The sequence below is a fragment of the Pantherophis guttatus genome, chromosome 5 (assembly GCF_059756535.1).
Source record: "Pantherophis guttatus breed Tessera chromosome 5, ASM5975653v1, whole genome shotgun sequence".
Lineage (NCBI taxonomy): Eukaryota > Metazoa > Chordata > Lepidosauria > Squamata > Colubridae > Pantherophis > Pantherophis guttatus.
The window spans coordinates 83,923,843-83,937,853 of record NC_142067.1 but is presented as its reverse complement, the minus strand read 5'-3'; the positions used below and the strand labels follow the sequence as shown (position 1 = coordinate 83,937,853).

The following is a 14,011-nucleotide window of genomic DNA, read 5'->3' as shown; positions in this document are numbered from 1 at the left end:
AGCAAATTATTGCAGTTGTTAAGTGAATCATGCAGTCATTAAGTGAATACAGCTTCCCCTATTGACTATTCTTGCTGAAAGCCAGCTGGGAAGGTTACAGATAGATCACATGACCCTAGGACAGTTCAACCATCATGAATACATGCAAAACACCCAAATTTAGATCGTGTGACCATGGGGATTCTGCAACAGTTGTAAGTATGAAAAATGGTCATAAGTAACTTTTTTCAGTGTTGTAACTTAAAACGGCTGTTAAATGAATGGTTGTAAGTCAAGGACTACCTGTATTTCTTACCATGCAACGCATGGGCTATTATGGAGGATTAACTGTGCTGCTGCTTTTGTTTTCTCTTTGATAAACCAGCCTTTCCACCCATCAAAGTATAGTTTGGGCATTTGGCTTCAAATATATTCCATCACACTTTAATGTGATTTTTACTTACGATCATGGAGACAGATAACTATTCTCTCTGGCTTTCATTAGTTCATAGGTCAAAGTATACTAACCACTACAGGAAATATTCTACTGCAATACTTTAAATTTCCTTCCATACATATTCATATATGTTCATTAATTAACAAAGTATAGTATTATGTTGGAAAGTAAAGATGACACTGAATTTGAAAGCCTTGACCAGCGCATGAAATCTTTAGCTTCCCCAAGGCCCATGAAAGATGTACGGACTATTTTGCCACTTTACTATCCCTTTACTATCTGCCAAAATTTTAACTTTTACATGTTCACTAGTTTCATTTAAATGTACAAATGGTTAGATGTAAGATATATAAAACTGCAGTCATTTTTTGCTTATGCCTTCTTATCATCAAAATCCACCTACCATTGCTAGTAATTCAAAGCAAGGATGGTGAGACCAATCTAACATATTGTACTCAGTATTCCATTAAAATAAAGAAAAATATAGCAATTGTAGCAGTAATTTATCTTAAAAAGGGCTATATTAGACCAAAATTTGTGTCCTAAAATAGCCGTGTATAAACTTAACAAGGCACAAGACATAAAAAGCTATACTATACTATTTTCTGCTCTTGTTGCTTGTCATATTTTCAGAAAAAAAGTCAGTCATGCATAACTAATAGGTATCAGTGGCCTTATCTTATATCAATCTTTTTACCCCCTCCTCAAAGCTAAAGTTGTAGCCTCCATCAAAGGTTATGTACATACAAAATTCTGTACATTTTATTGTCTTTTCTCTCCACTGTTCTTGTTGGATGACCCTGGATTTATATATATATACTAAAATTTTGTATTTTAAAAAAAATGAAATAGTACCTAAATTTTGTACCCTTTCCAGATTATGCTAATCTTCTGATCATTTTGGCAAGTCTTTTCCAGCTTTATAAAATGCTTTCTGAAGTACATTAAACAAAATTGTCCATGTGTAGCTGTACAAGATTCATGTAAAACCATCATGATACTCAAAATATAAATGATCAACTTCTTTTTGAAAAGAAAGTGAGAGTAACAATTATTTATCAATGCTAATGGTAACAATTTTTCTAAAGAATTCCCATTGTGTATAGGAATGTCATCTTTGTTTTGAAGGTTTAGAATACATAATATGTTACTTACAATACCAAGTACAACCAGATTTTTTCAAGATTGTGAAAAAGATAATTATTTCTATAAAATTTTGCAGTGTTTGAAACATACATCAGTACATAGTAGGATAGACTATATATCCTACATTTTTCTCCCCCCGCCTCCTCCTCTCTCTATTATATGATCCTATTTACATTTGGTATTCTTATTTTTGATGTACTGTAATTCAGTAGCTGAAAATGTAGTTGTACCATTCTATTCTATTGTACAAAATAATTAATCCTGAATATACATAGCTGCTGTTTTTGTTTGCTTGCTTAGGGAAATACTTCAGAACAAACTCCAAAATCAGAAGAGTGTGACAAATTAGATTCTAAAACAAAAAATGCCAAGAAAGCACTTACCACTTTTAAAGGATCTTTATTGCATATCAGGTAAAAGACAGTAATAATCACCTTCACATTGTAGACTTTTACATGTTTTAATAGCAGCACAGCCTCAATTGAAGAAGTAGGTTATTTTGGACAGAACAGCCTCTGAAGGCTGGGTGGCAAAACATTTTCCCAGTTTGGAACAAAAAAATGTAATTATGCCTCACTTTCTATAAGCTTTTTGTAGTCCTTTATAAAAACTAATGTGAAAAATTATTCTAATAACACTGTGTTACAAAGTATGGGTTTGTGTTTACTGAACGAGAATTCATTTTTTAAATATAACAAGTTTAGGCAGCCATTTCTAAGATGGCATGGACAGTTACATTTAAATTAAATACATTATAAATCTTATTATTGCAAATTCCTTGCTCCCATATAAGGTATATTTTTAAAGCCAATAGGTTCAGTATGCAAATTACCAGTATTTTTGCTATAGACTGGCAGATGATATGAAAAAAGTAATTTAACTTCAGATGTTGAAGATCAATTTCAACATCTTCAATTCAAGTTCTTTTCTACTTTTTCTAACATTTATTTCATGGGACAGGGAAAGACTTTGAAGAGCTGCTGCTATACTAAAGCTAATGGGCTAGCCTTTTCCAATAAGGCACACTAATATATCAAAGTATAACATCCATCATTCTTGTTCAGCAAGATACTGACCATATTATGAAGCACAGGACAGGAGACTTCAAAACAAAACAAAACAAAACAAAAACCAAACAAACTTGAGAAGACTTTTTGTTACTTGTTCTAAATATTATGATTGCTTTGTCCTCGATTCATTGGAGTCCAGTTGTATTTTTTCAAATAATGCATGTTTTCAAATGTTGCATTATTTTAACAATGTTTCATATTTTGGAATGCAAAGTAGAATTTCATCTCCATTGCACATTATACTGTGTATTGTAAAAAATTACCTGAAGTATTGTTAAAAGCCTTCAACATATTCCTTAAAATTTAAAGCTTTTGAAGTATTATCTTTGAGCCTGATAAATCACGTATAATTGTTTTAAATAAATTTCTTAACTATTTTAAAGAAAATAATGTATGTCTGCAATCTTTTCAAATAGTTATTGTAGAAAATGTTATGTTTTTCAATAGTCCGGCAGAGGAATTGCATTTTGGGTCCAAAGAAACTGCAGAGAAGAAATGTTTGATAGTTCTGACAAATGTTACTAAAAATGCTGTGGCATTTAAGGTAAATAATACAGTTTTTATGTTTAACTTATTTAGATGGTAGATAGGCAGCATATTAATATATATTTACATGTTTGCTTTTAAAAAATATCTTGTAATGGGGTTCAGAAATCTGATTTTTCTCTGTAGTTCCCTAGGTGGTTCTATATTCATCAGTAAAGATTCAGGTTACCTGAGTAATAGTCCCTAGTTGGACGAACCCTTTGGGCTGAAGGGGGCAAGTATTATCTTTTTGTCATGATGGTACATTTCAAGGAAAACTAAATGAGTGCTATGGAAAGAGATGGTTTATTTTCTTGCACTGAGTTTTGTTGGTCTTAAGACAATGGGGAGCTTATAAACCACAGAGCTAAACAGGTTACATTACAATTAACTGAATATTAAACTACAAAATTCATGTTTTAAAAGTATTCCTAAAATATTTGCTTCATTCCTTATAAAGACATGAAAAAAATCAAAATTGAATTGCACGGCTTCCTTAAAAATAGAAATAGGTTTCAGATATAAAATGGTTTATGGGAGAACTGTTCTTAATGTGAATGTCCTTCATATAGGTGAGAACAACTGCTCCTGACAAGTACAGAGTAAAACCAAGTAACAGCAGTTGTGAACCTGGTATTTCAGTAGATATTGTTGTATCTCTTCATGGGGGTAAGTAACAAATTGCATTACTATCTACACATAGAATGCAGTCATTGTCTAATATACTTTGCCTTGAGAAGGTTGATAATTTTTGTACAAGTTCTGGAAAGAAGGTGCTGTTGAAATCAGATCATATATTTAAACTTAAATGGTAGCTTTTAAATTCTGCCTTAATTAAAATAATTAGTTCAATTATTCCTGTATTATGTTTGTTTGGACAGGAGAAGGAGCATCAGAACTGCTCCTAATCTTGAAATAAAATAGTCACAAAATGGTAAAATCTAAATTCTCAGTCTTTTTACTTACACATTACTGTCTTCTAATACCTTTCTTAAAATATATCTGAAGTTTTTCCAAATTCATAAAAATAAACCATTAATTTTTCATGCATTTTCAAGTTATGAGCTATTTAAAACAATTTGAAATTTGAAAAACATTAAGCTTAGAGAAATAAATTTTCTCTGTTGTACCCTACAGAGTTTATTAAATTATGCTAATGCTGATTAATATTTTTAAATATCCTCCATTGCCAAATACTATATAAAAATATAAAATATTTGTGTGCAAATATGCCCTGATCATTTTTAAAATTTATAGTAACTTGATTTTAGTTTAAAGCATTTCACATGACTTTCTCATGGATAAATTTAAAATATAAAACATGTGTATCTTAGTGATTAAAAATTATTTAGGACATTAGAATAGCAAAATAAATAAAATAATCCAGTTTAACCCCAGTTATATTTGTTCTAAGTAGATTTCTACATTGAAAATATACTGCTCAAAAAAATAAAGGGAACACAAGCAGAAGACATCCGAGATCTGAATGAATGAAATAGCCTTATTAAATACTTTGTTCTTTACATACAGTAGTTTATACACTGCTCAAACAACTAAAGGGAACACAAAACTACTGTATGTAACGAACAAAGTATTTAATAAGGCTATTTCATTCATTCAGATCTCGGATGTCTTCTGCTTGTGTTCCCTTTATTTTTTTGAGCAGTGTATTTATATTTCAATTAACTTAAAAATTTTGAACATAAGTTATTTTATTGTCCATCAGTCTTGTAAGATCATCCATTCAGAATATTCTTTCTGAAGTTTTGCACTTGGCTAAACACATTGTCAAGTTTAGAGTCCATAAAGTCTCCACATTTTTTTCTTTTCATCTTCTATTCTTCTCAAGAGTTTTGTGAAATTGGGGAGTTGCACATTTGTGTTCATTATTTGCTGTGCTACATTTGTTGTAGTAAATTAACTGTGTAGTACATAGTATGTACACATCTATTAAAATGTAATATTTCCCCTTATGGGCTATTGATTATATCTAAATGAAATACAATAATTTTTATTAAGCTGTCTGTTGGTTGAATAGGTTGTGCTGCTTCTTTGCAAGACCGTTTTCTAATTATGGCAGCAGAAATGGAACAGTGCTCTGGAACAGGAGCACAGGAACTATCTCAATTTTGGAAAGAAATTCCTAGAAACAAAGTGATGGAGCATAGGTAAACATTTTATATTGACTTTCAAATTGACATCATTATATACCTTCTTCCAGAATGTTTTCTTCTCAGTCAAACTTAAAATTTCCTGGTTACTCAGGTATTAACCAGTCTAGATCTTACTTACCTTCTGAGACCTGTGAAAGTTGGCTAAATATTGCAAAGCTAGTTTTGCATAAAACCAAACGTGTAAATTGCTAAACAAAAGACAAAACTGTGGCTAGAGCTATAAACAGTTCAAAAGGAAAAAAGGTGGTCTTTTTCTTGGCTCAGCTAAACTTTTGGGAAGGGAGATATTTCCATGTACAAGTATATCCTGTCAATAAACATTCTGCAGTTTCCTTTTTGTCTTGTCTGTTCTTACTGCATTTCAATGTCTACACTGTAGAAAAGAGAAGCCAAGAAAATTCAATTATTTTCACCTCGTCAGTTTGTTTTGCTCACACTTTATATATGTACATATGTTTTATATTTGAGTTTATATTCATCAAGTACATTCCTTTACAAAAGGAATATTTCTATTTTGTGCTGTGTCCTGCCCCATTCCCATGTCCTGCATGGTATACTGGTTCTGTGTCATTTTGTTCATGCAGTGGTTTTCTGGATGTTCTTCTCTTTGATTTTAATGCCAGGGTATAAGGAGAAACATGTAAAAACATAAAATATGAAAAACATTAAGATAAAAAACATGGAAACCCAGGGAATAAACAACTATAATTCTGCAGAAGTGAACTCAAAATAATTGCTTTCTGTTTCAGGTTAAGATGCCATGTTGTAGAAAGTAGCAAGCCTTCTTCTTTAACCATAAATGAAAATGCCTTTAACAATCCTTCAAAAACCAATGAAGATTTACACTTTCAGGTAACGTGTATGACCATTATTATTACTTTTCTTTCAATTGTGCTATACTATTCCTTAAGTATGCCATAGCAAGGGAAATAAAAAATTGGGATTTTTTTAGTCTATTACCCACCCACCAAAATCTCTTGAAAAGGCAGGTTTCCAAAAAGCTATTGACATTTCCAAACATAATAGAAAATCAGTTGCTTTCCAGTACTATACATTACATGCACACACATACAACTTTTAGATTATCAGCTTCCGTTCTTAACTAATTTCCATAATTGATATTAGATATATTTCTATAAAATTTCATTCTTTTTTTATTGAAAAAGTTTTTCAAATACAAATTTTCCCCCTTTTTTCTCCCCCCTCCTCCCTAACCCCCCCTCACCACCCCTCCCCCTGTGACTTCTTCAAAGTAAAATCCAAATTCATAACAGATTATATAATACTTTACCATCCCCTTACTCCATCCCCCAAATACTGACCCTTTCTTTCTAATAATATTATTATATCCCCCTTTTACTATACATTTCAAAATAACATTCTACTATAACATTATGTAATAACTTCTAGTTTAACATAATAATATTATTATAACTCCCAATTTAACAATAATCTGCCCTTTTTCTCCTCCCCATACATATATCTCTTAAACCTCTTATGTATATTAATATAACATTTCAAAACAACCTTCCACTTTAAGACTATATAATAAATCCTAATTTAACATTTAATCTTTTGTGTATATTAATATAATATTTCAAAGCAGCCTTCCACTATAAAACTATATAATAAATCCTAATTTAACATTTATTCAACTCATAGTCTGTCCATTTCCTCCACTCCCATAAATATATCTCTTAAACATCCCTTTTCTTAAACTAAACAATCAATAAACTAGCCTGTCTCCACCCACTTTCCTACAAAATTTCCATACATAACAATTCTTAATATCTTTATTCTTCTGCCCGCCCTACTAAAAAAAAATATTCCCTTATATAAATAAAATCAATAACTTTAAACTTGTAATCATAAAATGTCTTCTGTAATATCTTTCAACTAGATTGTTAACTCCATCACCCATATTAGGGTAACATGACATCCTAATTCCAACAGAATGTTCGGAATCTTCAGTTATCATCTGCCCCCATCAATAATAAATATCTTCATGTATGTAAAAAAAAAAGAAAACAACCACCCGAGTGACATTATAATTGTATTCCATATAGTATCTGTAATAGTGGCTTTCTTCAAGATTATTAATTCCAACCATCATAATGGGGTAGCAACCAGATCTTCTGCGTGCCCCAACGTAGCTCTCTTGCCATATAGCTCAGCATAAACGTAATACATTTATCAAAGAATCCAAAATAGATAATTCCAATCCAACAGTTTAAGGCCCTTTTCACATCCCAAAAATACGGCATTGCAGAGGTCTGTCACTCTCCTCAGGATAATATTAACCAATACTTCGCCTCAACTGTCTTTTCATGTATTCAATCATCTTTTAGATAACTGGCTTCGCTGTTGCCTAGTTTAAAATTTTTTGTTTTTGTGAGACCTATTTCTTTTTTTCTTGACTTTTTGTGGGTTTGATCTCCATCCTGGTTTCCTTTCTATGAGTTGTATATCAACTGTTCGATTTTCATTCTGATCTATAACTTGATCTTGTTGGTTTTGCTTTTGTGGCTTAGATCGCCATTCATGTTTCTTTTCTATAAGTTGTGTATCAACTGATTGATTTCCATGCTTGTCTATGACTTGATGAGTCATCACATTAGAATCCAACACCGCTTCTCTCTTATTTATAGGTAGTCCAACTGAAACATCTAAAGGATCCAAAGGCAATTCATCTACCAAGACCTCTGTAGCTCGATGTTTTTCCATTATTTCCAGCTCCTTCTGCTTATCTTGTGTTGTGCATGAAGATGTTGAACTCATTTTCAAAGTCTTATAATAAAATTCTTCCGCTTTTTCAACAGTATTTAATTGGTATCTTTCTCCTTGATATCTCAATATTATTCCAACTGGAACATCCCACCTAAATAAAATATTTAGTTTTTTAAGCTCAGTCACCAGGAATCCAAATTTCTTTCTATCTACTAGCATCTTAGACGGTAGTTCTTTATATATCCAAATCTTTCTTCCATACAGTTGTAAAGTAGAATTAAAAGATTTTTGCACAGTATCATTTCTTATTTCTTTGTCTGTAAAATAAATCACCACATCTCTAGGCAGTTGCCTTTGCTTTGCAATCCAAGAATTTACTCTGTAGACTCTATCAATCCTGCAAAATACTTCCTCAGGATGAACCTTTAAAATCCCAGCCAGAATTTCAGCAGATATTTTCCTTAAATCATCCCTATTATTTTCCTGTACTCCTCTCATTCTGATAGCAAATTCTGTGAACCTGTGTTGCATCATTAAAACTTCTTTTTCAATCCGTTGTTTTATATTTTCTACATTGCAAGTCTTATGATCAACTTCCATTTTAAATTTTTCTTCTGAGCTATTGTCTTGAGTATTTATCAAATCATTTTCAATTCTTTGTATTTTATTATCCAAATTATAAATCTTGTCATCAACTTCCTCCATTTTAGACTCTAATAACTTAATATTATCATCCATCTTTATAAATAGTTCTGAAAAGGCATCAGTCACTGTTATAATCTTTTGTTTCAAATTGTCATACTTTGATTGTATCAATTCTTTAATTTCCTGCTTGAATTTTTCAAGATTCTGGTTCACAATCTCATCCCTTCTTACCATCTCCTCCAAGAGAAATTCAATTAAGTTAAAATCATTTTTCTGAGTCTGTAGGTTTGAAACTTGTTCACATAGTTTGTAAATGGGGGAATCCCCCCCGCTGCTTGTTTGTCTGGCTTTGTTAGGTTAAACGCCATCCTTCCACACAGACAAACTCTATTTTAAGAAAAGAAAGCTTCTTTCCAAACAAGATCAATATCAAATCTCCAGGAAGAAAGAAACATAAAAGTAAAACTTTTTCTTCTCAATTGTAGCCAGCAGTATTTATTCCGCTACTTTGTGGCTTGTTAAACTATTGGAACGGAAGGACTTTCTCTTTCAGCTTTCCCTTCTCAAGCCTCGGCAGTCGCCATTTTAAATTTTTTTCCTTTCTTCAATATCATTTATAAAGTCATTGAAAATACTTGCGATTTAGGGTCCCAGGTCCAGATCTCATCCTCTTTGATTAAACAATCTGTTAGTTTTCATTAAAAAGCTTGTTCTCGTCGCCTGGCTCTGCAAAAAGGCAGAGGTCTCCCAAAGCCCGGAGCGGCGGCGAGGGAAATAGGGAGCCTCATCTGCTTTGTCCCCAAGAGTAAAAAAGAAACTCTGGGGGCTTCGCAGAGAGCTCTACCTGCCCTCACCTGCTCTGTCACACATTTCCTTATGGAAATGGAGTTTTTCAAGCCGCCTTTCAGATGTAAAGGCGGCTCTTTACAGGCGACGGGGCTGGCGGTCCTGAGGGACCGTCTGGCAGCGACAGAGAGCAAACAGGAAGTCCTATAAAATTTCATTCTTAAACATACATTTATATTAAAAAATTGCCTCCCCTGTCCACCTTGAAATTGATTTCCTCCTGAAAGTAAGATTCTTTCTAAGACGATTGTTCAAAACATGCATTTTCATTCACACGTACACTGGTCTTTATTATGAAATTCAAGACTTTCCTGTAGGCTTCTTTTTTTCTTTGCACTAACTAAATCCTGTAACATCACTTCTTAGCAACAGAAACTTAGAAGAACCAGACTTTAAAAAGTTTTGATCTTAGTCATGTTTACATGAGGAACCCTTAAAACTGGTCTTTTCTGTTGCATTTGGTTTTTCTTTTAAAATGAATTCTGATATGCAAAATCCAAACTAGTTTTTTTGTTTTTATATATTCAAACTATTAAATTGTAAGATTGTGCCTTTTCTTAAAATATTTTTGATACATGTGACTGAAATACATTTTTGTTTCTTTTATAGTTTGGTTTATGTGTGTGATTTGGTGATTTTAAAAAAGATTTACAATTGTTTCTATTTACGGTATATCCCAACTATATTGTATATTGGTAAATTGTAGACAAAATCAGCTGGGAAAAATACTTCTTTGTTGATAACATCTTCTGTTTTTTTCCCTTTTTTCAGTTAAGGCAACTACTACAAGCTAATAAAAGACTTCAAGAACAGATTGACCGTTGTGTCTGGTTCCAACAAGTTACACTTTTCCTAATCTTTATCCTAGTCACTATTGTTTGTTTCTTTATGTTGTGTGCTCCAGGAAGCGAAATATAATGTCCCTTCTATGCAATTGTGCTGTAAAAAGGCAAAGAACCAGTATTACTCTATGGGCCCTCCTTATTGGCCAAATGTGAGATCTGTATAGGTTTTCTTAAAAAATAAAAAAGGAATAATGTGATCTTTGCCTTTAATCAGCACATATGATTTTGTTAATTTATTACAAAGTTAAAAAAACAAGGTAATAAGAGAGTCTTTCCACTGGACACCGTAGTAACTTATTTCTGTCATGCAGATAAATTGCTTAATTTCCTTTGAAATGTAATTGGGGAATAGCAGACTAGAATTTCATTTACCATAATGTCCTGGTGTCTAAGTACCATCATGGCCCATGAATGTACAGTTTAAAACTGAAGAACTCATTCCTAATTCTTATTCATATCTTCCAGAAATATTGCACCTATTTTACACTCAACTATTTGCAGTCAATATAGCCCTATTACCCAGAGGTGGCTGCCAGAGTTCCAAAGATATCCTTATAAGACTCTTGTAACTTGTTTCATGTAGAAAGGTGCTATATACAGTACTATGATTTCAGTATCTTTTTTAGTGAAAATGTGTCTATAACGGTCACACTTTGATCTCAATTTCTTGTTGCAGTATTACTGAATACATTTTGGAGTAATCTTGGGATAACTGCTAGAATATTATAAATTATGATTCCTACAGTTTGGAATGAAAGATATATATGAAAATTCATGAAAACAAGCATAATTCTGAAACATTTTTAAAAAATGAATAAATATCTCTCAAATATTCCTTAGGCTCAACATTTCATGAAAATTAATGGAAGCTGATAAATATCTATCAGCTACCCACATTTATTAATGTGGAATCTTTTTTTGTTTGTGTCAAGCTGAGACAAAATGTAGATATATGGTTCAAAGCAAGCCTTAAAATCAGTTCTGAAGGTTTTTGTCACACTGCAAAATACTGTAAAACAGAGGTGGGGAACGAAGGCACCCACCCCTGTAAAATATAAATCTAGAACATACCATATCTAAAAATTTGTCATTTGCCATTTTGCAAATGAAGTAAACATTTGTACACAGAAATTTTTGTTACATTGTCAGAGGATTCATTATTTTAAAAATCTCATATTACCGCAAATTCTCCATATGTAGGAAAACTGGCATTCAGCGCAGAACACATTTTTGTTATAAAATGCAACTGCTGTTAAAAATGTACAGCTTGATAGTACTGCTTACACTTTTTTCCTCGATTAGTCATTGCCATTGTAATTAGGACACTTTTAATGCATTCCTACAAATATATAAGGTTTCAAAAGGCTTGTGCACTTAACTATATTGGAGGTGCAGCTTTAATGGGTATAATTATGATTTGTTCATTCTGCTGGTAACAGAAGACTAATTTGGAAGACCCCATTTTAAAAAATACTGCCCTGCTGTCATTGAGTCTAGTTCAACTTATTTTTACTCCTAGAGAAATACTGAAACTAAGAATTTTATCAAAAGGCATAATAATTGGCAGGGCAATTTCAATCCAGAACAATTAATTGTGTAACAATTACTTGTGTAATAATGAAATATATTTCCAAAGTTACCTTTTGTGTTCCTGGATCTATTCTATACTGATTTGTCATGTTTAGCTGTTGATCACAGGCTACACAATTTTCTGGGAGTCACTCAGGTTATCCTCTCTATTAAAAATATATATACCACTTTCATTTCCACAAGGAAGCCAAACTGTTCGAATCATTTGTTTCTCATCTCAAATCTGAGGCATGTGTGCTTTCAATAAATTTCTGCCATAAAAATTCTTCAGTAAGATAATTATAGAGGATCATTCTAGTCTTAAATGTTAAAAATATTTTTAGAAAATACTTGCCATAAGTTGGAATGAAATTAATTGCACTTTATTGAATATTTTCCTGATATATCCATAAAAATGTCAAATATTGATATTCTGGTGCTTAAATATTTTCAGTATTTTATAACTTGTAGTCATATTTTCTATGTGAAATTTAGTAGGTATTTTCTATTTTAATATGTTACAGATAAATAATTCAAATTGTGAAATAAATTAGTGTTCACTGCAGTTCTTAAAAAAAAACCCTACAATTTTAATACATTTTCAAAGCTATAACCCTTTTCTTGCACTTCAGTATAATCTGTATTTAAAATGTAGTATTAAACCGCCTTCCACTTTACCTGGTTTTGTTTGTCATCAAAGGACTAGTTTTGTGTTATTTATACTTTATAGGCCCAGAAGAAGTCTACATGAATTATTAATTTACTTCAATAGATTTGAGTGAAAATTTAACCTTAGTATGCAGATTGTGAACTATTACCTGATGCAGTGTTTGAACACAATGGGATGAAACTCTAGGTTTGTGACAGTACAGCTTTTTAAAAGAATGAAGGTAAATGGGTTCAATCATCTGACCCCAATTAATAATATAAGAAGTCTGTTGGATATTGTAGTACATTATAGTTGGACTAGGATAATATTCCCATTTCATAAGCATATGTTTAGAAGTATGCAAAATCCTTCAAATTTAAAAAAAGTATGGAGTATGACACCCTGGAATTTTGTTCTCCATATTGGGACTCCTTGAGATGGGGTGACCCACCCTCTCTGCCAGCTTTCCAATTCACTTGTGGGAAGTTAGCAGGGAAGGTCGCAAGTGGCAGTCATGTAACTGCAACTGTCATAAGTATGAACCAGTTACCAAGTGCCCAAATTGCAATCGTGACTGCAGGGTGCTGCAATAGCTAGAACTTAAAAGACCAGTCATAGATACCATTCATGGAGTGTTATGTGTACAGTCACTGAATGAATGGTCACAACTCAAACTACATTTTTATCCCAAATCATCCTGTGTAAAGCCTATTAAGTTGGTCAGTCAGTTATGAATTTAGTCAGGAAAGCATGATAGTTCAAACTATCTGTTTATTTAATATTTTTAGCTGGTTTTAAGTCCCTTAGTTTTGTCTACAGTCCAGAGTTCACTGGATGTGGACAGTCAATAAATTTAAATGAAATAAATATCCTTACTACAAGGTATGACATCACAATTGTAGCATCTGCTTAGGTTATAACTTAATATTGTTCTTCCTTTGCTTTTTTATACTCGTGGCTGAAAGATACCCCGAAGTATTTCATGAAATACTTAAAATGAATTATTAAAAATGGAAATAGGATAAAATGCTTCAGAATCAGAATTAGGTTAGTTCTGGTAAGTGACTTTACATGAAATTTAGCACAATGACAAGCCTCCAAATTTCAATAGACAGAGTATCTTTTACTTGAGAGTAAAACTCCTATTCTGAAATGATTGTTGCAACACCAGTTATGCCTAACTGCAAACAAATGACTAAACAATTTTTTATAAAATGTCATTTCAGATACCTATTATTTTAAGTAATTGTGTTTGATACAATTAATACCTTATTCTGCTGCCAATCAAAGGAGTTGCATTATACTGTAACAAAAATTTTAAAAAGCACTGTAAGGATTAAGTTATTTTTAATAAAATTGATGTGTTTTGAGCCTACAAA

The 14,011-nt window shown here is 32.0% G+C and overlaps 1 protein-coding gene across 6 annotated transcripts in view; it reads left to right on the top strand.

Moving 5' to 3' along the window:
- Positions 1–14,011, top strand: part of MOSPD2 (motile sperm domain containing 2) — a 25,960-nt gene extending 11,949 nt beyond the window's left edge. For 3 of the 6 annotated variants that reach the window (XM_034434977.3, XM_034434970.3, XM_034434993.3), the window contains exons 10-15: positions 1,883–1,995; positions 3,100–3,196; positions 3,750–3,846; positions 5,216–5,345; positions 6,101–6,203; positions 10,341–14,011. In XM_034434977.3, coding sequence (XP_034290868.1) covers positions 1,883–1,995; positions 3,100–3,196; positions 3,750–3,846; positions 5,216–5,345; positions 6,101–6,203; positions 10,341–10,487 — 687 coding nt within the window. In that variant the 3' untranslated portion in view covers positions 10,488–14,011. Of the gene's footprint in view, positions 1–1,882; positions 1,996–3,099; positions 3,197–3,749; positions 3,847–5,215; positions 5,346–6,100; positions 6,204–7,999 lie in introns of all 6 variants that reach the window. The other 3 variants (XM_087895260.1, XM_087895261.1, XM_034434985.3) reach the window with 1 other exon arrangement.